Source organism: Notolepis coatsorum (assembly GCF_963971535.1).
Source record: "Notolepis coatsorum genome assembly, chromosome: 6".
In the NCBI taxonomy this organism is placed as follows: domain Eukaryota; kingdom Metazoa; phylum Chordata; class Actinopteri; order Aulopiformes; family Paralepididae; genus Notolepis; species Notolepis coatsorum.
In genome coordinates this window covers 135826483-135853898 of record NC_140170.1, presented here as the reverse complement: position 1 = coordinate 135853898, position 27416 = coordinate 135826483, and the positions used below count along the sequence as shown (strand labels likewise).

The 27416-nt window shown below is 43.9% G+C and overlaps 1 protein-coding gene across 1 annotated transcript; it reads right to left on the bottom strand.

Annotated features, from left to right (window-relative positions):
• Window positions 1-708: 708 nt before the first annotated feature.
• Window positions 709-24302, bottom strand: LOC311230569 (prostacyclin synthase-like). The gene is made up of 10 exons (XM_084316886.1): window positions 24197-24302; window positions 23125-23248; window positions 22555-22730; window positions 15094-15237; window positions 10200-10327; window positions 8083-8264; window positions 4836-4977; window positions 1838-2019; window positions 1226-1377; window positions 709-1023 (listed from the first exon to the last, which is right to left on the bottom strand). The coding sequence occupies exons 1-10, from the start codon at window positions 24262-24264 to the stop codon at window positions 858-860; spliced, it is 1464 nt and encodes a 487-aa protein (XP_084173012.1). The 5' UTR covers window positions 24265-24302; the 3' UTR covers window positions 709-857.
• Window positions 24303-27416: the final 3114 nt, after the last annotated feature.

Genomic DNA, 27416 nt, shown 5'->3' with positions numbered 1-27416 from the left:
CATTGTATATGGCACTTTACTGTTACATATGCACTCTGGTTAGAAGCCAAACTTATTTTTGTTGTACTGTACTTGTGCTGCTGTATGATGCAAATACATTTGAATGGAATCTAATCTAATCTAATGCCACTACAAGATTGAGTCTTACTTCTCTGGTTTATGGCTTTGGAAACCCGAGCCATATTTATTTTTATGTTCACAAATATTGATTGAACTTTCATAGGCCATGGAAATAACATTAATTTGGGTGGCGTTTCCTTTTAGGTAGTCTACACAACCGTATTTACACATCTTATTAGTAAGATATTTTACAATAACAAAGAAAGTCCTTCCCCAATGAACACGTTTGCTGCCAGTGGTGGGGGTGGAACATATGCTGGAAAAGTACATAACCATGTGCTAGTAAGTGATCAGCTGTCCACAACAACTTGTAAATTGGAACTTTCCACTCAACTTCATCCTGCACCTGGCAGTCATGTGTCGTCCGTGAGACAGTTGTGTGCTTGGCTCTGTTTACAGCACAGCCAGGTCCCAAAGTCTGCTTCACTGTGGCTCACATTTCTACTATATCAGTATTTTGTTAGACTCATAGAAATGTTGTGGGTATGACGTGAACTTAGATGTACAGGGTCAAAATAACATTTACACCAAACACCCCAAGAAAAACTGACAACCAAAGTTTAAATACAATACATAATTTATATTTTAAGTTAAATAACAAAATAATACTCGACTGTACAGTACATTTATGGAATACAAAAATATAAAGGTCATATTAACGGTTCATATAAACATTTTGAAATGTGCATAAAATGTGTGTGTCTGTGTTTGTGAGTGTGTGTTTGTTTGTTTTGATTTCAAAGTCCCCTGTTCTGGTGTGAGTAATTAGGCTTATATCGGATGAATACTTCTCCTTCGGGCTGCATCATTCCAAATCCATAGCGACTGGTGTTCATCTCAGGCAACTGAGCATTTGGGTCACAAAGCTCAATATCGTAATGAGAAAGCACCAAGTAGACAAACCTGAACACACACACACACCACACACACACAAACACACAAAGGAGAAAATAGGAGTCATACTGTATGTGATGCAAACAAACAAAACAAATCTGTAATCCATTGAATGAGCAGAGTCTGAAACTATGAGTACAACATGACAGTTTAACCTAACAGTTCAACACTACACCAGGCTCTAAACCTGGGAGACACTGCAGACACTCACTGTTGGATGGTGTTGATGGCGAACTGCTTGCCCACACAGCCGTTGGTCCCTGCACCCCATGGCATGGTGTAATATTTTAGCCGCCTCCCTCTTTTAAAAAAATCCCTTTTCTTTGATCCATCGTCATTCAGGAAGCGATCATACTTGTATTTCTGGGAGTGGAAACAGAGAATACTCTATTATCCCGATAGTTGCTTTACACATTTTTTACATTTTACACACAATATGACAACAATGTGGTGAAGAAAAACAGCCAACTGAAATTCAAAATCTCAACGTGGTGGTGTGTGTGAACTTAATTGCTGTTGGGAGGACAGAATGGTAATGCACCACGCCTATTAGCGGTGTTCCTGTTCCCATGCTGAGGGATAATCTCATAGTAGTCCACTGTAGTGGCGTCAGCCTCTCCTTGGCTAATCCAGGGTCAGTTTATACTGCATTGGTGTGAATTCCTCCTTACACAAACAACCGTGCACACGCTAATTCTCGGCACACTTAAACTCTGCCTCCGCTTTGTGTTACCAAAACTATCAGTGCTGTTACTGGCAACAGCGTGGTGGCGTAGGGGCGGTGCCGGGTAAAGTAATGAGTCATAGAGACAGGACAGCTAACCTGTGGCTCCTGGTGAATCTCAGGGTCCATTTGTGGGCTGTTGAAGGGAAACAAACACACTCTGTCCCCTCTCCTTAGTAAGTATTCCTGGCCATCAGCCATACGTAGGGTTTTTTCCTGCACTACCTCTCTGGTGATGAAGGGGGCAGCAGTGAGTCTCAGTGTCTCTTCTAGGGCACTGTCTGGGAGGGAGCGGGAGGAAGAACAACACAATGAATACGTCATGAATAACCATAAAATGACCAGCATGAATGACCACAAAATTAATGTCATGAATGACCACAAAATGACCAGCATGAATGACCACAGAAGAGCTCCCAGGAAACAATAACATCCTATTTTTTTTTTTCATCTAATTTTAAAGTACCTGAAGAAATGGCATTGAAAACAGGTTTCAAGTCTGTGATTTGAAGGGGACATGTTATGGAAAATGGGGTTTTGCCCAGTCTTGATTTGGCAGCTTGAAATGTTATTTCGATGCTAGGGAAATTACATATACTTCTTGCTGTTTGGCCAGGGTTTGACGATGAACAAATCTACACAAGCTGTTCAAGAATAGCCTTCTCTTCGATGATGTCACAACAGGATGAATTCACTTTGATTAATCAATTACCTGTGCTTTTTAGAGCCTGGAACACTGCTTATCTAATGTACTGCCCTGTTTGTAAATTTGTTTTATCTTGGGGGTGGGGTAGCCAGACATGGAAGGAAATAACACATTTAAAATCCGGTGTGTGCCACACCCAGGCTAAATAAACTGTGTTCAATACAAGGTACGTTGAAAATAAATAATTTAAATTAGAGACTAGTTTCTTTGAAAAAAATAACTTTCAAGTGTGTGCACTTATGGCGGCTGGGTGGCGCAGCGGACATTGCGCTCGTCACCAACACAAGAGACACCAGGTTCGAATCCGGCTGTCGGCGTTGCCTCCGGCTTGGGCCGGCCGTCATACTAACTCAATTGGCAGAGTTAGCGGGTGGGAAGTCGAAGGGTGGTAGTCTGGTCGTTGTGAACAGCGACTCCTACAGGTCGGTTGGGGCGCCTGCACAGCAAAGTCAGGAAAATGGCGGGGGCAGTGTGAGCCTCCTACGTTACTCCTCGCCAAATGAGAGTCCGCGCTGGCAGGTGAAAAGATGTGACAGGCTGCCTCCACATGTATCAGAGGGGACATGTGATGCAAGGCTTCTATCCTCCCTACAACCGGCCAGTGGGGGGCATATGCGAGCAACGATCAGGACAGGGGAGGGAGAATTGGCACGAGAGGTAAATTGGGATGGGGAGAAAAATCACAGAAAAAAGGAGAAAAAAAAGTAGATCCAAAAAAATTAAAAAAGATGTGACAGGCTGCCTCCACATGTATCGGAGGGGACATGTGATGCAAGGCTTCTATCCTCCTTACAACCGGCCAGTGGGGGGCATATGCGAGCAACGATCAGGACAGGGGAGGGAGAATTCGCACGAGAGGTAAATTGGGATGGGGAGAAAAATCACAGAAAAAAGGAGGAGAAAAAGTAGATCCAAAAAAATAAAAAAGATGTGACAGGCTGCCTCCACATGTATCGGAGGGGACATGTGATGGAAGGCTTCTATCCTCCTTACAACCGGCCAGTGGGGGGCATATGCAAGCAACGATCAGGACAGAGGAGGGAGAATTGGCACGAGAGGTAAATTGGGATGGGGAGAAAAATCACAGAAAAAGCAAGAGAAAAAAGTAGATCAAAAAATGAAGTGTGTGCTATTAAATCACTCCTCAATCATTGTCTTATATGATGGAACAGAATTGTTTTAAAATCAATGATCAAAATGTATTGAATGGAATTTTTTATTTTGGTAACTTTGGCATGTGTTGGTACATAGCTGTATAAAACATCCAGGAACATCCAAAGAAAATGTTCACTTCATGGGCACACAACAATGTGCCACAATACAATATCTAAGATTACATATTAGATTAGATTTAGATTATTGGATTATTAGATTATATATTGTAACTATTTATTGTAGGGCAAATATAACTGAGAGGGCATACATACCCTCATCTCGCATCTTGTTGCCCATATGCACATGTCCAGAGTTAATTATATTGATTTGTTATATTGTTTACACTGCTTTTTTACTACCTGTACCTCCCCTCCCCCCTCCCCCATGCTGCTATGATGCCTGAATTTCCCCAAGGGGATCAATAAAGGAATATCATATCTTAAAAGTAATTGCCTCCACTACTGCAAATCCAAACTGGTGGCAATATATCCTGATGTGGAAGATAGATGTGACCGATGCGCTCTTTCTCCAGCCAATCTTACGCATATGTTCTGGTCGTGTCCTAAACTGCATATTTTTTGGGGGTGCTGGAGACATGATCCAATAGACTTTTATATGCGTGAGTCTCCTGAACACGGAGAGACCAATCTCAAGTTGGTTGGCACTTTCTCGGCCAAGCTATAGTCACTTTTTTGCACCTACTCCCCAACTCCGCATGCGCAGATTGATGAACCTAGATCTCTGGACAATCCAGAGACTCCCTGAGCAATCTGTGCATGGGGAGTTGGGGAGTTGGGGAGTAGGTGCGAAAAAGTGACTATAGCTTGGCCGGAAAAGTGCCGATCGACTTGGGATTGGTCTCTCCGTGTTCAGGAGACTCAGGCGTATACAAGTATATTGGATCATGTCTCCAGCTCCCCCACAGCCGTAGCTACAACCACTCAATGTCAAGGGTCTCATCCACATTCATAAATGTTCTCCCCCCGCTCTCTCTCCCATGATTTCAGAATACCGGAAGTGTTGCGGAATGCTTATGCTGGAAGTGTTGCGGAATTCTTATGTTCCAAGCATACTGGCAGACATGTTTAGGGGGGACGGGAGGGTGGGAGGGAGAACATTAAAAATTGTATAAACTATATTGTATTTGCAACTTGTATATTTGAATAAAAACATTAAACATCTAAAAACAAATTAAAATAAGTTATTGCCTTCATTTAAACAGGTTAAAGCACTCACCGAACACAGGGGTATGCACTAGCCCCTCCGGTAAAGGACTGTGTGTGGTGTATGTGTTGTATTCACTTCTCACAGCCCTCATGGCCTCAGGGTTCTTCAACAAGTAAACCAAGAGCCAAAACGCAGCTGGTCCAACATTACCCTGGCAACAAATGAAGAATGGCATTAAGTCAATGATATGATATATTTTTTCTCTCTCTCTCTCTCTCTCTCTCTCTCTCTCTCGCAATAGGCCCTTCTCACAGCAGACATTTTGACTTGTTATAGATGGGTAAACACAGGTGTAACCATTAGATAGTTCATTATTCTATATCCATGGTTACACCCATGTTCACCCATCAAATGTCCAGTCAAAATGTCTGCTGTGAAAAGGGCCTATTATGGAACAGGAGACGGGACCATGTGATGATATTGATTGATTGATTGATTGATTGATTGAAAACTTTATTAACAGATTGCAGAATGGGTACAATACAGTACAGCTCAATACAAACAATTGCTAAGAGGATGAAGACCAGAAAAATACTTTCGTCTTGTTTACATAAGGGTCCTCCATTTTCAATTCATCAAGACATTTATGACATACAAGACATACAAATATACGGTACTGTGTAAGAAAGAGAGAACATCATAAAAATAAATTATCCAAAGGGGAAGAAACTGTACATTAAAGAGGGTTGGGTGGGGTGGGGGGGGATTTTTACATTTACAGGGGCCAGTTTCGAATTGCAGCCACCTGTAGGCCAACCGTAGCGGTTTTGAAGGAGGGTAGGGATTCACATTACTTTACGGCTGTGGGTAGGGCGTTCCACATTATTGTGGTATAATTGCGAAACGTGTTTAGTTTAGTTTAGGTACATGGGTATCTTTGTGGTGTAGTGTATCTTGTAGACCAGGCCCATTGCAAGTTGCTGTACTCTGTCGTCTACTCCAAGCCATCCTAGATTGTCAAAATGGGCAGGTCATACCCAATCATATCCAGATTCTGTTATACTTCAGACAAATGGCAATTTTCCCCTCACGTTCAGTTAAATCACAAAGCCTGATGAATTATTCAGACTACAGCCCTGAAAAGGTACAAACAGAATGTATCTGTGATGAAGAGTCATGCTCTGGATGTTCTCAGTGACTGAGTGTGGTGCTGTAATGGTTTATTTAAAAAGGAAAGCCACAGGAAACCTAAGTAGGACTCTGTGTGGAAACGCAGCATATACTGAGTTGTCCCCTGTCTGTATGTGTCTGAAGCAGGCGGAGGACGCTGACATTAGGATCACTTGGAACAATGTGGAACTCTGAAATAATGAAGAACTTAATATCAAACTTTCAACAATTGAACCATTGCACTGAAGAACCATATAAATCCATTTTGAAATTGTTTGGACAGCCCATGTATTTGCAATTGTAAAATCAATGTGATACATCACCAGAAAGTACTCAGCCACTACTGTCTTGAACTATGAATGAACAGAATACTCTAACTTAACGGTACTATTTTTTGAATGTTGAAAACAACATTTTAAAACATTGTTCCTCTGAAAACGTCAAACAGATTTATATGGTCTAGATTAGAACAATGGCCCCTTATAGTAATCTGGGAAGATGTTCATATTATAACCCACCCCAAAACATGCATCATACAGCTATAATGACATTACTGTATCCATTTGTTGTATTGTATGTCATTATTTAGGAGTCCTTGCACAGACACTACATAGGATTAAGAGTTTATTTTAAGTTTGTGTAAATACTAAATAGAATACATTATTCAGTGACATTTAGTTAAACAGTCTACCTCTAATGATACTTGGTATACTTAAGTACATTATGTTAAAATACCTTCAAATCCTTTCCTCACCAAGGCAGCCACACATTTTAAATGTAAACAGATCCTTGTGAAAAGTGTAAATAAGGTTGTAAGCAGTCCTCATGCAGGGGGACGCCATACGTTAATGTAATTGTATGAACAGAAAAGACATTGGATGGAGTGTACCTTTAAAAGTCCAACATATTTACGTTTCAGAATCCTGTTCATATGTTAGCTGCAGGATGGACACTAAAAGGGGAGCAGCAGCGCACCCATGTGGTGAAAAAGGAGAGCCGCACTTCTCTCTTCCTAATCAGAATCAAGCTCCCATGCAGTTAGGGTTGAGGTTTTGGACGTGTTTGATCGAATCTGAATTGTGTATCTAATCTGCTTATTGAATTGAAATCCTTTTAAATCCTTTATTGAATCTTGTTTTAGTTTTTTTGTTATTTGGAGAAACATGAAAATGTTCTTAAGTAAATAATGTCTATTGCTTGCATTGCATTCAGTGCAATAACAAAACATTTAGTAAAGTAATACAACAAAATCATAAATAGCTTATATCGAAAGATTTGATAAAGAGGCTCAGAGATTACTCAGAGCGTAACGAATCAGGACATTTTACTACCTTGGAACCAGTTCCAGAACGGGACCCAACCCAACCCCGACACGCAGCGAACGGGTCAGACACAGTACAACCATTAGGAACACAAAGTGCTCGGGACAGCAGACCCGCTGTGGTTTGGAGTCCCACTAGGACTCTAAAAAAAGCCCATCTATGGGACACGGTGGCATACTTGTCCAAATGCCAGCTAAATGATATTCTGTGGGTTTATCCTTCATGTCAGAAGTTAAAAGGGGCTTATTCTACTGAGAATAGTGTGGCACAATTAGGTGTTTTTTAAGTACAGTGTTTAGTGACCTGCATATCAAATTGCCTATCTCAAAAGTTGGTTGATTGGAGGATCAAGAAAAGAGGGCAAGGTTTGAGATAGGCCAATTGGTGTAATCTGACCCAGTCTGGTGTCAGTCTGTCCTTTTGTCCCTGGTGTGTTTCACGTTTTAGACACTCACTATCCAAACATCTTATGTGAGAAACACAAGCTGCCCCCTGACAAAACCCCAAAGATGAAGACAGCAGTATTTCTATGGGTATTACAGCTACGAGGTGCTTTCTTAAAATCTCTAATCTCTAGATCTGGTTGATTGATTGATTGGAAACTTTATTAACAGATTGCAGAATGGGTACAATACAGTACAGCTCAATACTAACAACTGCTAAGAGGATGAAGACCAGAAAAAGACTTTCGTCTTGTTTACATAAGGGTCCTCCATTTTCAATTAATCAAGATGGCAAGAAGGTGGCAACCGGATAATAGATAATAATAGAAAGCTGTCCCCTGCTTTGTAACCGGGCCCTTGCGTATCCGGGGGTTGACTCACCTGCGTGGCCCAGAGCTGCAACAGCACGGCCTTCCGCTGTGTCTCCTCATCAGTCCCCTCCTCCCGCAGGAGGCGTCTGTAGCTGCGAAGCCAGGGGCTGGACCCCGAGTCCTCGGTCCGTCCGGCAGGAGCCAACAGCGCCCACAGTCTCGACCGTGCATCGTGGGCTGTCCTCTTCTCCTCTGGTGCACACGCAAAACACACACACACACACACACACACACACACACACACAGACAGACAGACAGACAGACAGACAGACAGACAGACAGACAGACAGACAGACAGACACACACACACAGAGACGGAGAAGATCCAATATAAATAGATGAGGTCAATGATAGATAGTTCCAGGCCATCAGGGAAAACCCCTCCCACCCACTATACACAGACTTGGCTGACAGGAGGAGCATGTTCAGTGCTAGGCTGAGGCTCACACTACCTAAATGCAGCACTGAACGGCACAGGAAGTCCTTCATTCCAACAGCCATCAGACTATACAATGCATCACTGTGCCTTACTGTATCACTGAGCACAGAGTGACAGTTACCATCTTCCTGGACTCTTACTTTTGAAACAGCACTGTGCAATATTACACCTACTGTAGACCTCAGTATATTTTTATATTTTATTCCATTTTTATTCTACTCTTATCTTAGGCAATTTGATTTGTTTTGTTATTCTTATTCGTGACCTGTTCTGTCTAAATGTTTAATGTTGAGCGATTTGCAGTGTCAAATTTCACTCTGGATAATAAAAGTATTTATAATTATTCTATTCTAGTCGTCATGCTGTAGATAAATCAGAGATACACGCCTGCATGTGTTGTGCCAGGAATTAAAACATAAACAGAGACAGGCAGGGCTGAAGAGGCGTCTAAAAACACACAAGGTGACTCTCTAGAATGGGCTGCGATCAAAGGGAGATACAAGGTCCGTGTGTAATCTAAGTACAGGGGGATGGGTGGTAATGGGTGAAGCATGACAGGCAGGCACACCGAGAAGAATAGAGGAGACAGATACCAGATTCCATAGATGTGAGAAATGACATCGGAGACTCTGTGACCCTGCGATGACATGGTGACAATAAACATTGCACAAGTCTTCCTTGGCCAGGCCTTGAGACACTATATAGTAAGTACATAAAACTCACCATGGCAACCGTTGAAAGAAATAAACCCAAAAGCTCTTCCGCAAATGACGTCAGACCAGATTAGTGTATACAATGACATGGCAACTGGGAAACAAGACCTGAAGGTACACGGTCACTAATGGTGTCATACCAGACAGGCCAATACGATGACAAACATCATTACACAAAGATGACTGGTGACAAGTGATTCTCAATGTTTAATCATGATGATTTATGATGCAGGGGCCTCATTACAGAAAGATTTCCTAACTGCTTGTCGTGTCTTAACTATCCTAAACCCTATCTTCCTATTACAAAAGAAATTCCTAAACTCTTGGCTGTGTCCTATCCTATCTCAGACCTTGTATCTTATCTTAACTTTACTAACTCGTGGCTGTGTCCTATTCTATCTCAGACCTAGGGTCTTATCTTAACTTTACTAACTCATGGCTGTGTCCTATCCTATCTCAGACCTTGTATCTTATCTTAACTTTACTAACTCATGGCTATGTCCTATTCTATCTCAGACCTTGTATCTTATCTTAACTTTACTAACTCATGGCTATGTCCTATCCTATCTCAGACCTAGGGTCTATGCCATTCTAACTTAGGATTCCTAACTTAAGAAATTCTTCAGTTAGGACAGTTCCTTATAGCTAAACTCCTATCCTAAGATTTTAGGATGTTCCTTAAATACAGTTAGGAAACAGGCTTTTGTAATACCAAAATCCTAAATGTCATCCTAAACAGAGATAATATAATAATTTCAGACATAGAACGTTTCTGTAATGAGGCCCCTGAACTGTATCTTCATTTGAGTCGTACAGTGCTTGTAGACACTTGTCTTTCTATTTTTCTATTTTCTATCATGGAGTCTGATGTGAGTCTCTCATAAGAAACAACAGGGTATACTGTACACTAGACTACAGTACATCGGTAAGAATAAGGGTTTTTTCCACATTAGAGACCTCTGTGTGCTGTGTTACCTGGTTTTAATGTGCCTCTCGCCAGTTTGGTCAAGAGGCCATCAAACTTCCGGTACTCCTCATAGACACGTGTGGGGTCTGAGCTGTTGTTGTTCTGTTCTCCTCCGAAGAGAGTGAGGTATCCTGCCCTGAGAGGAGAGAACAGATGGAGAGAGTGAGGTATCCTGCCCTGAGAGGAGAGAACACATGGAGAGAGTGAGGTATCCTGCCCTGAGAGGAGAGAACAGATGGAGAGAGTGAGGTATCCTGCCGTGAGAGGAGAGAACACATGGAGAGAGTGAGGTATCCTGCCCTGAGAGGAGAGAACAGATGGAGAGAGTGAGGTATCCTGCCATGAGAGGAGAGAACACATGAAGAGAGTGAGGTATCCTGCCCTGAGAGGAGAGAACACATGGAGAGAGTGAGGTATAATGCCATGAGAGGAGAGAACACATGAAGAGAGTGAGGTATCCTGCCCTGAGAGGAGAGAACACATGGAGAGAGTGAGGTATCCTGCCCTGAGAGGAGAGAACACATGGAGAGAGTGAGGTATCCTGCCCTGAGAGGAGAGAACACATGAAGACAGTGAGGTATCCTGCCCTGAGAGGAGAGAACACATGAAGACAGTGAGGTATCCTGCCCTGAGAGGAGAGAACACATGAAGAGAGTGAGGTATCCTGCCCTGAGAGGAGAGAACACATGGAGAGAGTGAGGTATAATGCCATGAGAGGAGAGAACACATGAAGAGAGTGAGGTATCCTGCCCTGAGAGGAGAGAACACATGGAGAGAGTGAGGTATCCTGCCCTGAGAGGAGAGAACACATGAAGACAGTGAGGTATCCTGCCCTGAGAGAACACATGGAGAGAGTGAGGTATCCTGCCCTGAGAGGAGAGAACAGATGAAGAGAGTGAGGTATCCTGCCCTGAGAGGAGAGAACAGATGAAGAGAGTGAGGTATCCTGCCGTGAGAGGAGAGAACACATGAAGACAGTGAGGTATCCTGCCCTGAGAGGAGAGAACACATGAAGACAGTGAGGTATCCTGCCGTGAGAGGAGAGAACACATGGAGAGAGTGAGGTATCCTGCCGTGAGAGGAGAGAACAGATAAAGAGAGTGAGGTATCCTGCCCTGAGAGGAGAGAACACATGAAGAGAGTGAGGTATCCTGCCCTGAGAGGAGAGAACACATGAAGACAGTGAGGTATCCTGCCCTGAGAGGAGAGAACAGATGAAGAGAGTGAGGTATCCTGCCGTGAGAGGAGAGAACACATGAAGAGAGTGAGGTATCCTGCCCTGAGAGGAGAGAACACATGAAGAGAGTGAGGTATCCTGCCGTGAGAGGAGAGAACACATGGAGAGTGAGGTATCCTGCCGTGAGAGGAGAGAACACATGAAGAGAGTGAGGTATCCTGCCCTGAGAGGAGAGAACACATGGAGAGAGTGAGGTATCCTGCCGTGAGAGGAGAGAACACATGAAGAGAGTGAGGTATCCTGCCCTGAGAGGAGAGAACACATGAAGAGAGTGAGGTATCCTGCCGTGAGAGGAGAGAACAGATGAAGAGAGTGAGCAGTGAGGTATCCTGCCGTGAGAGGAGAGAACACATGAAGACAGTGAGGTATCCTGCCCTGAGAGGAGAGAACACATGAAGACAGTGAGGTATCCTGCCGTGAGAGGAGAGAACACATGGAGAGAGTGAGGTATCCTGCCGTGAGAGGAGAGAACAGATAAAGAGAGTGAGGTATCCTGCCCTGAGAGGAGAGAACACATGAAGAGAGTGAGGTATCCTGCCCTGAGAGGAGAGAACACATGAAGACAGTGAGGTATCCTGCCCTGAGAGGAGAGAACAGATGAAGAGAGTGAGGTATCCTGCCGTGAGAGGAGAGAACACATGAAGAGAGTGAGGTATCCTGCCCTGAGAGGAGAGAACACATGAAGAGTGAGGTATCCTGCCGTGAGAGGAGAGAACACATGAAGAGAGTGAGGTATCCTGCCGTGAGAGGAGAGAACACATGAAGAGAGTGAGGTATCCTGCCCTGAGAGGAGAGAACACATGGAGAGAGTGAGGTATCCTGCCGTGAGAGGAGAGAACACATGAAGAGAGTGAGGTATCCTGCCCTGAGAGGAGAGAACACATGGAGAGAGTGAGGTATCCTGCCCTGAGAGGAGAGAACAGATGAAGAGAGTGAGGTATCCTGCCCTGAGAGGAGAGAACACATGGAGAGAGTGAGGTATCCTGCCCTGAGAGGAGAGAACACATGGAGAGAGTGAGGTATCCTGCCCTGAGAGGAGAGAACAGATGAAGAGAGTGAGGTATCCTGCCCTGAGAGGAGAGAACAGATGAAGAGAGTGAGGTATCCTGCCCTGAGAGGAGAGAACAGATGAAGAGAGTGAGGTATCCTGCCCTGAGAGGAGAGAACACATGGAGAGAGTGAGGTATCCTGCCGTGAGAGGAGAGAACACATGGAGAGAGTGAGGTATCCTGCCCTGAGAGGAGAGAACACATGGAGAGAGTGAGGTATAATGCCCTGAGGCACTCAGCTTAAATCAACTGGTCATTCATCTCTGGCCCACCCAACTTGCGGCATCCCCTAATGGTAAATGTCACAAAGTTAAAACTATAAATATTACTATAATTTTTTTTTTTATATCTACTTTTTCTCCCCATTTTCTATTTTTTCTCCCATCCCAATTTTGTATTATCCAATTCTACCCTCCCCTGTCTCGAACGTTGTTAGACCATGCCTCCCACTGGTCGGCTGCAATGTGGACCAAGCCTTGCATCACGTGTCCCCTCCGGTACACTAGGAGGCAGCTGTCGCATCTTTTCACCTGTACAGCGCGATCTCTCAGCGGCGAGGCGTAACGTGTGGGAGGCTCACGCTGCCCCTGTTGCTTCCTGATTCTGCTGTACAGGCGCACCAACCGACCTGTAGGAGTCGCTGTCCACAACGTCCGATCCCCACCCACCGGCTTTCCGACCCCCTAACACTGCCAATTGTATTAGTATGAACGACCAGCCAAGCCGGAAGCAACGCCGAGAGCTGGGCGCGAACCCAGCATATCCTGCGTTAGTGGCGAGCGCCTTGCCCACTGCGCCACTTAGCCGCCCCATATTACTATAATTTTCGACTTAACATTTCCCAATCTATGTACTAACGACAAATGATGACTCACATTATAATAAAAAAAAAAAGAGTAATAAAACCAGACAAATCCTTTGCTTTGCATCAGACCCATAAAACTACGATGGGACTTGTAAACAGGAAGGCTGAACTTTAATAGTTGTCTGAAGCTGAAGTGGGGGGGGGGGGGGGGGGGGGGGCTTTTAAGACACTCATTACACTTTGACGTGTCCCTGCTGTATTTACAAACACAGGAACATGGAAAGAGCTGGTGCGTAAACTGTTTAGCTGGGGCTTTTGGCATGAAACTGCCAGCTCAAGACAGCAGAGGGGAGGGAGTGTTTCCATACCTAAAGAGTAGGCTGTCAGAGGTCAAGACGGCAGAGGGGGGGGGGGGTTCCATACCTACAGTAAAGAGTAGGCTGTAAGAGGTCAAGACGGCAGAGGGGGGGGGGGGGGGGGGGGGTTCCATACCTACAGTAAAGAGTAGGCTGTAAGAGGTCAAGACGGCAGAGGGGGGGGGGGGGTTCCATACCTACAGTAAAGAGTAGGCTGTAAGAGGTCAAGACGGCAGAGGGGGGGGGGGGGGGGGGGTTCCATACCTACAGTAAAGAGTAGGCTGTCAGAGGTCAAGACGGCAGAGGGGGGGGGGGGTTCCATACCTACAGTAAAGAGTAGGCTGTAAGAGGTGAAGACAGCAGAGGGGGGGGGGGGGGGGGGGTTCCATACCTACAGTAAAGAGTAGGCTGTAAGAGGTGAAGACAGCAGAGGGGGGGGGGGGGGGGGGGTTCCATACCTACAGTAAAGAGTAGGCTGTAAGAGGTGAAGACAGCAGAGGGGGGGGGGGGGGGGGGGGTTCCATACCTACAGTAAAGAGTAGGCTGTCAGAGGTCAAGACGGCAGAGGGGGGGGGGGGGTTCCATACCTACAGTAAAGAGTAGGCTGTCAGAGGTCAAGACGGCAGAGGGGGGGGGGGGGTTCCATACCTACAGTAAAGAGTAGGCTGTCAGAGGTCAAGACGGCAGAGGGGGGGGGGGGTTCCATACCTACAGTAAAGAGTAGGCTGTAAGAGGTGAAGACAGCAGAGGGGGGGGGGGGGGGGGGGTTCCATACCTACAGTAAAGAGTAGGCTGTAAGAGGTGAAGACAGCAGAGGGGGGGGGGGGGGGGGGGTTCCATACCTACAGTAAAGAGTAGGCTGTAAGAGGCCAAGACAGCAGAGGGGGGGGGGGGGGGGTTCCATACCTACAGTAAAGAGTAGGCTGTAAGAGGTCAAGACAGCAGAGGGGGGGGGGGGGGGGGGGGTTCTATACCTACAGTAAAGAGTAGGCTGTAAGAGGCCAAGACAGCAGAGGGGGGGGGGGGGGTTCCATACCTACAGTAAAGAGTAGGCTGTAAGAGGCCAAGACAGCAGAGGGGGGGGGGGGTTCCATACCTACAGTAAAGAGTAGGCTGTAAGAGGTCAAGACAGCAGAGGGGGGGGGGGGTTCCATACCTACAGTAAAGAGTAGGCTGTAAGAGGTCAAGACAGCAGAGGGGGGGGGGGGGTTCCATACCTACAGTAAAGAGTAGGCTGTAAGAGGTGAAGACAGCAGAGGGGGGGGGGGGGGGTTCCATACCTACAGTAAAGAGTAGGCTGTAAGAGGCCAAGACAGCAGAGGGGGGGGGGGGGTTCCATACCTACAGTAAAGAGTAGGCTGTAAGAGGCCAAGACAGCAGAGGGGGGGGGGGGGGGGGGGGGTTCTATACCTACAGTAAAGAGTAGGCTGTAAGAGGTGAAGACAGTTTCCATACCTAAAGAGTAGGCTGTAAGAGAAGCCAAACAGCTCCTCCTCTTTCCAGTCCGTCTGGTTCTGAGGCGTCTCGGCTTTCATCAAGGCTTCCAGGTGCCGGTGTGTGGTGCTGCTGAGGAAGGCTAAATTAGCCCCCTGGAAGTGCCTGGTTAACACAAAGGTTAAAAGACCATGAAGGATGGAAGGTTTGACAGCTGGATAATAAGAGGAAATCCAGTGGTTCACGCCACAGTGACTGATGGTCTTAGGAGAATGAACTGTGACATTAACACATTGGACGCCAAAAACGAGTATACTCGTTATTGCCCGCCATGCGTTGTGCGCCAGAAACGAGTTAACTCGTTTTTGGGATCAATATTTAATTTTTTCGCCTTGGCATTCATAATTCATCCAGCCTCCCTCCGGGACTGCAGCTGGACCCTTTCTGATATTGCAACGCCTCAATACCGCCACCTGGTGGATGTCGGGCGAGTTACACTCCAAGCCAAACCGGAAGTGGCGCTCGGTGCATCGAGGAAATTCCTCCGGCAGTAATATCTTGTAGCGTGGATCTAGATACACACTCGAGTGCATTGGGATCGCTTTCGAAGCGCAATAATCAATATGATTTCGGCGTTTATTGCGTCATACAAACGGGGAATGGATCGACGTCAAATAATTGGAATATTTTTCCTCCAGTCTCATCGGCGAACGGTAAAAGGAAACTAACGTTATTTTCAGCCCGATTGTTTATTCATTTCACGGCAATCCATCTGATCAACGTATCAACCCATAGTAAAAAAAAGACGCTACTGACGATCAAGGAATTATAACCTCCCCCCTTTCCTTCACGCATGATGAAGCATAATGTATACCGATCATATACATTCGAATTTTTTAATATAGCGTGTATAGGAAAGAAATGCCAATCGATAATCTATCATATGCGTCAGGGCCTATAACTCGCGTTTTAGGAATTACTGCAGAAAACCTTAAAAACATACTTATATTCACGACGGTATTAACACGACAATGTATGAATGAAAAAAATATAACGTTCCCACATCCGGAACGATAGATACCCGATGTTGAATGGGCCATAGTAATGTCGATATAGCTATAATATTTAAAAAGTTATAGCCCTGCAAAGAAGGTAAACATCTCCATAGGGTTACAGCACTGGCAGACTGGGCCCAAGGATGGGTACAATGCATGGCGGACAATGTGTTAACAAGGCTTTACCCGTTGACTCACATCAGAAACAACGTCTCCCTCATAATATAACACATTCATAAGATAACTTGACATATCAATATTCAGTTATTTTTGCTGTAACAAAAAGCCTAAAATCTGTAGATAACAACTGCTCCACAAAGTACTCAAGTATCAAGTATACTCAAGTATCAACTAACAACATATTGCCCTATACAGAGTCACAGCGAGGAGTAATCTGAGCATAATCCCTTTGCAGAGAGATGAAATGTCAGTCTCATCAGGCAAACAAAACTGTCATGAGAAATGGACGGATTTCCACGGAATGTATGCTCTTCCAAATTCAAACAAGATGACATTGGTGATTGAAGAGTAAACAATCTAATTAAACATTGGTTTCAGAATGTTTGCCTTGTTTAAATCTCTTAAATTAACTTGTTTATCCATAGCATTTCGTATTTGCATCAATTGAAATATGCGCACAGTTCCAGTGCACACAGTGTTACAATTCAGCAATAACATAGGAAAGGGAGCACTGGTGTGCTGCTGTCACACGGATGAGGCCATAGGATGAGTTCCATAGATCAACACACTGGTGCCAAGTATCACAATATAGTACAACCTCAAATATGTAATTGCTTTTATACAACACTTCTATAAAAGTGTTACATTAAAAAGAGACAGAGGCTTTGAGGTTTCATCATAATACATACAAAAAAAAACATCAATCTCGTGTTGCTGTTAGAAAAAAAACTTAAGTAACTTTATTTTCAGTTGTTACAGTAATAAGCATACTCCTGACAAAAAAGGCATAAAAGGCCGATCAAATACTTGGTTTTCATCTGAACCCTTTTCAAGGAAAGACTCCAAACTCCAAAGCCTCATTATGAATAAAAAATGGGGGACCCTGATGTAAACAAGACGCAAGTCTTTCTCTGGTCTGCATCCCCTTAACAATTGTGTGTATTGAGCTGTATTGTACTGTACCCATTCTGCGATCTGTTCATTAAAGTTTCCAAAGGGAGGGGGGAATTGGCATAACGAAAAAAAATTGGGATGGGAGAAAAATACAGAAAAATAGGAGGAGAAAAAGTGGATAAAAAAAATTTGAATTATGATGTGAGGATGCTAACAGTAGTGTAGGAGTGCCCCCTGCACGTCGTATAAAGATAATTAGTACCGGTACGTTTTAACGCGGCTGCGATGGACAGTGCAGCCAACCGTGGTAAGATTGTACCGGCACGATGCGGTACAGATGTTTAGTATGTTTTAATTAACGGGGCTGATGACGAGACAGCCAGCGCCCATGGTTTGACCATTAACAAGGACAGTAGTGGTCTGTTTAGTACGTTTAAGTAAGAGGAATGCTGGTAACCAAAGAGACTGAATTTTTTCCAGTGTATGGTTGGGGGGAAATCATACGTTAACAGACAGTTTAGCGATTGAGTGATACATCTCAATCAAGGGTCTGTTATAGTTAGGTGTTCATACAGGAAGGTGGGGGTGTGAAGTTTTTGACTGAGGAAGGGACGCCTTCTTCGGTGCATTGAAGTCAGAACTTCCTTTTTTTTTATCTACTTTATCTCCCCATTTTCTATTTTTCTCCCATCCCAATTTCGTATTATCCAATTCTCCCCTCCCCTGTCTCGAACGTTGTTAGACCATGTCTCCCACTGGCCGGCTGCAATGTGGATGAAGCCTTGCATCACGTGTCCCCTCCAGTACACGAGGAGGCAGCTGTCGCATCTTTTCACCTGCACAGCGCGATCTCTCAGCGGCGAGGGTCTGCGTGGGAGGCTCACGCTGCCCCCCGATACTTCCTGATTCTGCTGTACAGGCGCACCAACCGACCTGTAGGAGTCGCTGTCCACAACGTCCGATCCCCACCCACCGGCTTTCCGACCCCCTAACACTGCCAATTGTATTAGTATGAACGACCAGCCAAGCCGGAAGCAACGCCGAGAGCTGGGCTCGAACCCAGCATCTCCTGCGTTAGTGGCGAGTGCCTTGCCCACTGCGCCACTGAGCCGCCCTTGAAGTCAGAACTTCCATGTTTAAATTCCATCTACAGGGAATGAGTCTCTGGCGGCACCGAGAGGTGGTATAAGGCAGGGGTTCCCAAAGTTTTCAGGCCGTGACCCCCGAAATAACAGTGTCAGAGAGCCGCGACCCCCACTATTATAGGAGGTATACAAAAAAAATTAAATATTTTTTTTTTATTATAAATTTTTTTGTATTTTTATAAATGGAAATGTATGGTTGAAACATGCAAACGTTCAAACGCACACACACTAATAAGCATTGGAGGCTTTTAACCAGGGCCAGACTGGGGAAATCATTCAGGCCAGGAAATATAGTGCGAAATATAGCCCCAGTCGGGCCACTTTTTAAGCGGGAGGTCCCCCACCAGTAAATTTTGTGTTACAAAGACTTAATTTCCTGCATTCTGGTGCAGGAATTGTTTTATTTGTACCCTTTAAATGCCAGTGTTTGTGATGACGTGACTGCATAAAAAAATGTAATAAATAAAATAAAAAATATTGGAATTTTATTCAATTTCTTTTTAATCATCTGGCGACCCCCCCGCGTGTATGCTTTTACCAACGCATTCGTGTTTCCGGGTTCCCGTTTTGCGCTCTGATTGGCCGCTGACCTACACTAGCACGCCCCCCTCGCTACGCCCGCAGCAGCGGACGCTAAATCGAACAGCTGTTTCCACGCGTACGCCCCCCTCGCTATGAGTGACGCACGAACAGCTGTTTCCGCGTGCTACACGCGTACAGTACGCGTACAGTACAGCTCAATACATACAATTGTTAAGGGGATGCAGACCAGAGAAAGACTTTCGTCTTGTTTACATCAGGGTCCCCCATTTTCAATTCATCATAATAAGCGTGACTCGCTATGAGTGACGCACGAACAGCTGTTTCCGCGTGCTACACGCGTACAGTACAGTACGCGTCGCGTACAGTACAGCTCAATACATACAATTGTTAAGGGGATGCAGACCAGAGAAAGACTTTCGTCTTGTTTACATCAGGGTCCCCCATTTTCAATTCATCATAATAAGCGTGACTTTATATGTGCGCTAAAGTTCGCGTTTAAAGTGCTTAGAAATGCCGGTAAATGCCGGTTCATTCATGCTTTGAGGCACGCTTCCTGACAGGATTTTATAATATTGTATTTTATAATATTGTAGCTTGACAACGCTCTCAGCTGAGAGTCAAGAAACGACGCTCTCAGCAGTCCCCTTATGCAGCATCACTTTTCACATCAAAACAAAAGTAGAACTGTAATGTGGAGTGGACTTAAACATATTTACAATTAGCATTTTATAAAGTAGAACTGTAATGTTTACTTTCTCAGTCAGTGCTAAGTGCAGCATCCCTTTTCACATCAAAACAAAAGTAGAACTGGAATGTGGACTCTCATATTATGTCACAGTGTGTGTAAATGTGCCCTGTGGATTATACGCCCCCCATGTAAAATATTTAAACAACCATTAAGCAGTGTTGGGCAAGTTACTCAGGAAGTATAGGAGTTGCGGAAAGCAGGATGAGAGAGCGTAGATTTCAGTGTATATCATTTAATCATTTATCATTTAACATTTGAAAGACATACACACATTGGGGGATATCTTCGATGACTATGGTCTCCGCAGTCTTCGAGATATAGCACGCGGAAACAGCTGTTCGTGCGTCACTCATAGCGAGGGGGGCGTACGCGTGGAAACAGCTGTTCGAATTAGCGTCCGCTGCTGCGGGTGTAGCGAGGGGGGCGTGCTAGCGTAGGTCAGCGGCCAATCAGAGCGCAAAACGGGAACCCGGAAACACGAATGCGTTGGTAAAAGCATACACGCGAACCCCCCCCCACAGTGGCTCGCAACCCCCCACTTTGGGAACCCCTGAAGGAATAGTAAGGATAGGTTAAATATTTGGCTCCTTCTGGTGGTGAGGAGAGGAAATGGCCAGGAATATTAATTACAGGTCTCTGGCACACTCCAGTGGCAAACTGTGGTAGTGCAGGGGGATACAGAAGATATCATTTAACAGGTAACTAAATACATTTTAATTCTAGCACTGTACAAAACAGTGGCTGTTCCAACAACAGTGTCAATATTCTGGCATCATTTGAATTATTCATGAGAAATAAGTTGTAGGTGAGTTCAGATGAAGTATCTTCTCAGATGTCATTGGACATTTAGGTTCTGATGAAGAGGGATGGAGCAAGGGGCTTCTGATGAAGAGGGATGGAGCAAGGGGCTTCTGATGAAGAGGGATGGAGCAAGGGGCTTGTTCTGATGACACCTCAATATGTAGGGCTTGGTTAGTGAAAACACACCAGGCAGAAGAACTGGCACGCGTGCACTGGGGGCTGCAATCAGTTTCGCGGATGAAATTAATCAATGACACCTAGAGGGAGTTAAAGGTGTTGGAGAGGGGGAGCGGGAGAGCGATAGAGCAGTGCAGGGAGTGCACGTAGACGATAAAACGGCGTTGACACAGCGTTGACGACATGGGAATAAGGAAATACTTGCAGAAAAAAAAACTACGAGAAAACGCTGGAGAAGCTAGTATGATGAGACGTAACTGTAAGGCATGCCCTAGTGAGACAATGAATGCTAATAAAAATTAACAGAGATAGAAAAATGCTAAAGGACAAGAACTAGGGTCTAGACCACTGAAACGAAGTTGCTTGGACAGAGACTCCCGGTTTCGTGAATTGTTTTCTCAGAACAGCTGGAGGAAAGACGACTTCCAGATGGACCAACCGGAAGCTGGAAGGGGCGGAGTCAAGTGAACCAGGAGCTGAAAGGGGCGGAGTCAAACCAACCAGGAGCTGGAAGGGGCGGAGTCAATCAAACCAGGAGCTGGAAGGGGCGGAGTCAAGCGAACCAGGAGCAGTGCCGCTCAGAAGAAGGACGGAGACGGAAGGAGGCGGTGCTTTTGCCTAGAATACATACCTAAGTAAATGGAAGATTGCTCCACTTCTGCAAGGTCCATTTGCATGTTATTGGTATCTAGGGACATCTATGGCTCTCAGGGAATGAATTCCCAGTGTCATAAATATTGTGTCTGTTACTATGCTTGAGTAAATTGTAATGAACCAAAGGAGAATATACATTTTCTTAATTTTTTATCTTTGACGGTGAATAACACCATGCTAACATTGACCAGATATGAAAAATGTAAGCAAATGAATAAAGGGCAGATGATTTACAGGGTTTTTTGTAGATACAGTACATGCAATTTGAAATAAGAATATAGAATATAGAATATCAGGCATATAAATTACCTATGGATCTGGCCAAATCTTCTCTTTTCAATGGCAGAGTTCAATCTGGATTTAGTACCACCAGGCGCCCCTGACAGGGCAGCAAAGACTGTGAATGAAATCTAAGTAAGTAGTTACTTTTTTGTAATCATCTTTTGTTTCATCAGATTGAGATTTTTTCCTAGACGTTCACAGAAAGGTAAAGAAACAAACTCTGTTCTATTTTATGGCAATAACGTTCAGGTTTGTTCGACCCGTGAGATATGATCCCAAAAATAACGTAAAAAATAAAATAATTCACGCTGGAAGATGATTGACAGGGGCTGGCGTGAGCTAGGAAGTGTAGTTTTATGAAATTCGAAAGCCCTGGGTCTCCTCATAGGAGGACTACAAACAAAATGGTGGCATAATTTCCTTGCGTCTAATTCATCTCATTCATCATTTCTGTCGGGATGTGCCGAAATATTTATACACTCATATTTCGCTAATAACACTTAAAACATTAAAACAACTTATAACAAAAATATACACTTTGACTGCTGTTTTGATAGGGTTATGGTCTTTACTCTTGGCTACATTTGATAAAGAAACGCAACATTAATTAATAAGTTCTGTATTGATCGATTTATGGTGTGATATGAATCTCGGCCCTGTACCAGGCCCATCGGGCTTAATAAAGATAGGGTTTCAGCCAGTAAGCATGTGGGAGGGAGAATTCCACGAACGATTGCCTCCAAAATATAAAAACAATACATAATGCAGAGATGGCCGGGAGAGGAAATGGAGGCTGATAACGATCAACGACCAGGCTGAAACACCGTAATCTTTCACGGTGCATGAGATACCAAGATTTGAGTTAGTCCTGCTGAGTGATACCAGATACCAATGAAGTTGTAAGGTACCAAATCCTATATTACGGTTATAAGCACTCATGGAATGCCTCTTGTCCAATCACAACACATGGCCAGAAATAAACGTTGTATATATAGAGACATACTGTTTCAGCATGGCTTTAGCTTTGGCTGGCTTGTGATGGGGAAGCTGCAAGTTGAAGATCCTTTCCATGAGAACCTGTGCATAGCGTGTGAAGTCCAGGGACACAGGGTCCTCGATGACTGCGTCATATGAACTGGGGTCCAGCAGAACGGTCACGTAACGCCCAGCAACACGTACCTGTAGGGCACACGTTCACAAAGATGAAAATGCCTGATAGAGAAATAGAGTAAAGATTGTGTGTGCGCTGCACCATGCACTAAGTAATATGTACGAATCAGGTATAAAGTGGAGCTGCTTAATTGGAGACTGATTTTGCAGACCTGCAGGATGTTTGAGTTTTTATAAGCCAAATTAGCTTTATTCTACAATAGTGTTCTCAGTTCTGAAACTGAAAAATATATCCATATGTTCCTCTGGGTGCTCTCTGTGATCGTGTATACGTAGATGGTTTCAACTTGACAACAGAAACGTTCTAAATGGAATGCTAATACAATAGTTGACATGAAATAAACTAGGGTCCAAACTGTACCCAGAATTCCAGTGAAACCATCTATATTTTCCTTGTTCTTACCGTGAAAATGTCACCATGTTTCCTCTTCATTCGATTTAAGAACTTGGCAGCATCCTTTCCAAATTCAAGAGCATGACCCAACCATGGAATGAATCCTTTGTCTAAAGGTGGCTCACTCTTGGCCCTATTGATAGAAAAAAAAGAAGAAATAAAGTGTTTTGATTTAAAAGAAACTGATCAGCATCTGGGATTAAAACACTCAACATTACCCTGCCATGGCAATATGAAACATGTGGGCCCATGTCAACTGTTGTCTGCAAATTATTAAAATAATACATGTATGCTATAGCTATGGTTCATGTGGGAAAACTGTGATTTTGCACATTCCCGTCAGGTTAGTAAATGTGATATTTGTTAGGCCAATGGTCTGTTAGTAATGCTCTCCATGATGGTTTATATCCAAATCTGATTCAATTCTCCAGATCTTTGTGCACATTTGATTTGATAGTAAACCCATATAAATCTCACTGGAGATGTCACGCCCCAACATAAAACAGATCACTAATCGGTAGCGTTAGCCTACAAATTTACATTTGAGGTATAGTCATTCAAAAGGAAAAACTCTTAATTAGGGTTTAAGCTTCACATTTTCAAAACAGGTAGTTCAACCACATTCCCAACACAGCGTTGAGTGGGAGGTTAAATTGCTCACTAAAGTGACTAAACGAACAATAACCTATACAATTTGCCTGGGTGGGGTGAAGTACAAGCAAGCCCCACGTTATTGTCAGAATGAACCTAAACACCATCATAAGAACTAGCATATTTCGGACATGTTAAGTTAATATTATTTGTTAATACTATTTTGGTTTGCTTTTAATGTTTTCACGTGTTCGAAATATAGTTCATTCAGCTATGCAAGGTACAGTGTCGACCAATGCGATCAAGACAACACAACTAAAGATTTTTTTTAAAGGAAACTAAATTCCCAACGAAGTTAATTACTAGTGAGCTTAATTGTGATGCTACGTGTTCTCCTACATTGCATTAGGTAAGCATTGTATTTGAAATTATATTAACATAAACAAGTTAAATGCAAATAAAGGTAGAAACGGTAGTATCGAATACTCACCTCGAACGTTTGGAGATAATAAAGTAGAGAAGTACAGCTTGAACAAGGAGAAAGAGTGTCCAAATCATACTCAGCGTGTTGATGTGTGGCGTCTAGTCTCCCGGAGGCAGCAGCAGCAGGGATGTAAACTCTAACCATGCTGTTGGTTATAATGTGTCGTGGGGCTATTGCTTCATACTGGAGCTACAAATTACGTCATGCTTAGACGGTGTCAACTTAACATAAACATTTTAAATGGACGCAAGTTTACTTCCTGTTGCAGTGTTTACTAATATTTATGATCCTTATACTCAACAAATAAAAATGTTGACAGTTATTGACATTAGCAAAGAGGCTCTATAAGCCAATAAGATATTGGAGGACAATTAGGCATCAATACTTTTGAAAAATTGACCCGTTATTTGATAATTTTCTGTTATGTATTTCATAAAAACAGGTATTAAACCATCAAATAATTGGATTCGTCTAGCTCAGGCATCAAAGGTACACTTTTTATGATATGTTTTATTTGTTGTGTGCTATGTTTGCCACAACCCTGTTACAAATACTCAGGAAGCTGAAAAAAAATCAATAAAACGTTTACAATTAAGAAGTAAAGAAAGTCACATGCTTACTGAATACTGATTTAATTTCATATAAGACTTCACTTATATTAATTTAAGCAACTTGGAAATCGATATTGCCCAACTTTTCAAGTCACATCTTTCTTTTTACTAATTTAAGTATTTAATTTCAAATATTTGTTCAAATACATTATGCATTTAATCATGCAAACTATTAAATTTACAATAGGTTAAACCACTGTGAGCTGAGAAAATCATGTACGATTATTTGAATAAAAATGATATGGTAACAGCCTTCAAATTAGAGTAACAGGGTTGCGCTAAGTAACAGCTAGTTGAAGGGATACATTACTTTTGATTGTAGATCATGAAGTGACAAATACATACTCAGGACCACAGGAATGTTGTTTAATATTATTTTATATTGGGACTCAACAGGATGAGTAGGAATGATACAAAAGAAACATGTCAACAAAACCACAAACTGGATCAGAACAGGCACACAACCTGGCATTCTTGCTGCATTCCTCACCTGAATGAGCATATCAAAAATAGTAATGAACTGATCAATCTTTTAGAAAGCTGATTTTATGTTCAGATTTCATTTTTCGTGACTGGCCAAAGTATCCCATACCTCTCTTGCTATAGCCATGTGGCGCGAGGTAACGTTCTCTGGGGGAGGAATGAGGGTCAGCCTATCCTCTGAGGGATACCAGTGGAGATCATCCCTCAATGACCAGAAAAAAAACGGTTTGCCCCCACTCTATGCATACATTTCACCTGGCAGTGGGTCTCATTCACGTCCTGGATGATCCCAGGGTACATGGTGTGGTCGTACAGCAGGGCACACCATTTCCCCACAACGCCTGGACTGAGCCACTGCACTTCTTCACATACACGTGTGCTGTGTATGGGGTCTTCTGTGTGGTCATCTGTGGGATTAAAGCTGAAGCTCTTGGTTTTTTGGCAATCACACTCCAGATTCCCTGTTGCAGAACATATGCAGCTGACATCGCGGTAGAGCATTTTCCCAGGTGAAAGAGTGACCACCTGGTGGAGCCTCATAGTGGACGGTACGGCTGGAAGGTCAGCTGGCATTTCTTTCACTGCATTATCCACAGCTTGCTCCTGAATGTAAAACAATTTCACTTTTGATTGTTCCTTACTCAGAGCTTGGTACAGGGACAGTGCCGTGGGGATATCAACTCCTTGGGCGACAAGCCTGTCGGCCCTCCTCTTCAATGTGCCACCCACACCATCTGGGGCACATTTTCCATGGCTGGCTTCAAAGTAGTTCCATGATCCTCTTATAAACCCCCTTTTGAAGATTTCAGTACAAAACAGGTAAAAATTACCACGCTGCTTGTACTGTGTGCAGGGTCCGTCGCTAAGAAAATGGATGGTTTTCACATCTGGGAGTTTCTCTCTGATTTCCCTCAGGATGGGCTGCAGGTGTTGCCATATGGCAGGTGGTCCCTTCAGTCTGGATGCTGATACAGTGCAGAAGGAGGTAGGGGCAGATGCCTCCCCCACATAGTAAACCCCAGTGTGCAAAGTGGCCTGTTGGTGTGATGCACCAAAATGGACAGCCTGTACTTCAGTGCTGTACTTGCAGCTGTAGTTCTCAGAGAAGTCGATATGGACTGCACATTCATTTGCAGGGAGGTTCAGCTTCAGGGCCCGTGAGAAAGCATATTGCATATTGCTTGAGAAAGCATGTTGTAGAGATGGCGCCTGAACTTCTGGAGCAAAATCTGAAAAGTTTCCACCAGCTCTTCTTGGGAGCATTCAAATAATTTTTTCAAAGTGACCTTTGAGGCTGCTCCAGGATAATTTTTGTGCTCTTTATCCACAGTGGCCCACTGAAGGTAGGAGACACGATTGGTGGCTCTGTAGTGGCTTGTGAGTGTAATAGGTATTGTTGCTGCAGTTCTCACATTCCCCATACTTTTTTCCAGTTGTGATCCTGCTGACATCGTCACGTGAAAAGAACAATCTCACTGTTGACCTGTAGCAGCTTTACCCTTGTGTTTCTTCCTCTGGTACTTGCAGACATTTGCCAGTTTTGTCCACCTCCTCCTTGAAAAACCATAAACCTCCTGTGCCAATCTCTGCAGCCTGTACTTCTTCAGGACTTTGTTGGTGACTATTCCTGCAATGACCTGTTTGTCACTCTCTCTCCTTGAATGTACATACTTGTCACGTACTTCCTCAGCTATAGCTGTGTGAAACAACAGGGTTCTCCTTAGGGTTGTGCCCGAGATGTGCCAAATCAACTTGTTGACTTTGGATCTTGAAGATGGATTGTTCTTTCTCAAACGTTTGAGTCGCTTTCTGTATTTTGCTGCCCTCTGATATTTCATGGGTGGGACTGAAAATGTCCTCCAATTCTGGAATGTCCCTTATTCATTAACCTCTCTCTCTCTCTAGTTCGTTTCTAACCACACAGGAATGAAGATAAGAGTCAGCAAGGTATCGCTTGATCTAACGACCTTCCTGTCCCAGAACTTCTCGGCCCGAGGTCATAGATACAGTAGGTCACTAGATCTCTGGAGCACGAGCATAACCGCCATAATATCATATGTGTATCATCTAGCTGACACAAATGTGGACAGCTCATATCTCACATATCAGTATGTGAGATATGAGCAGAAACG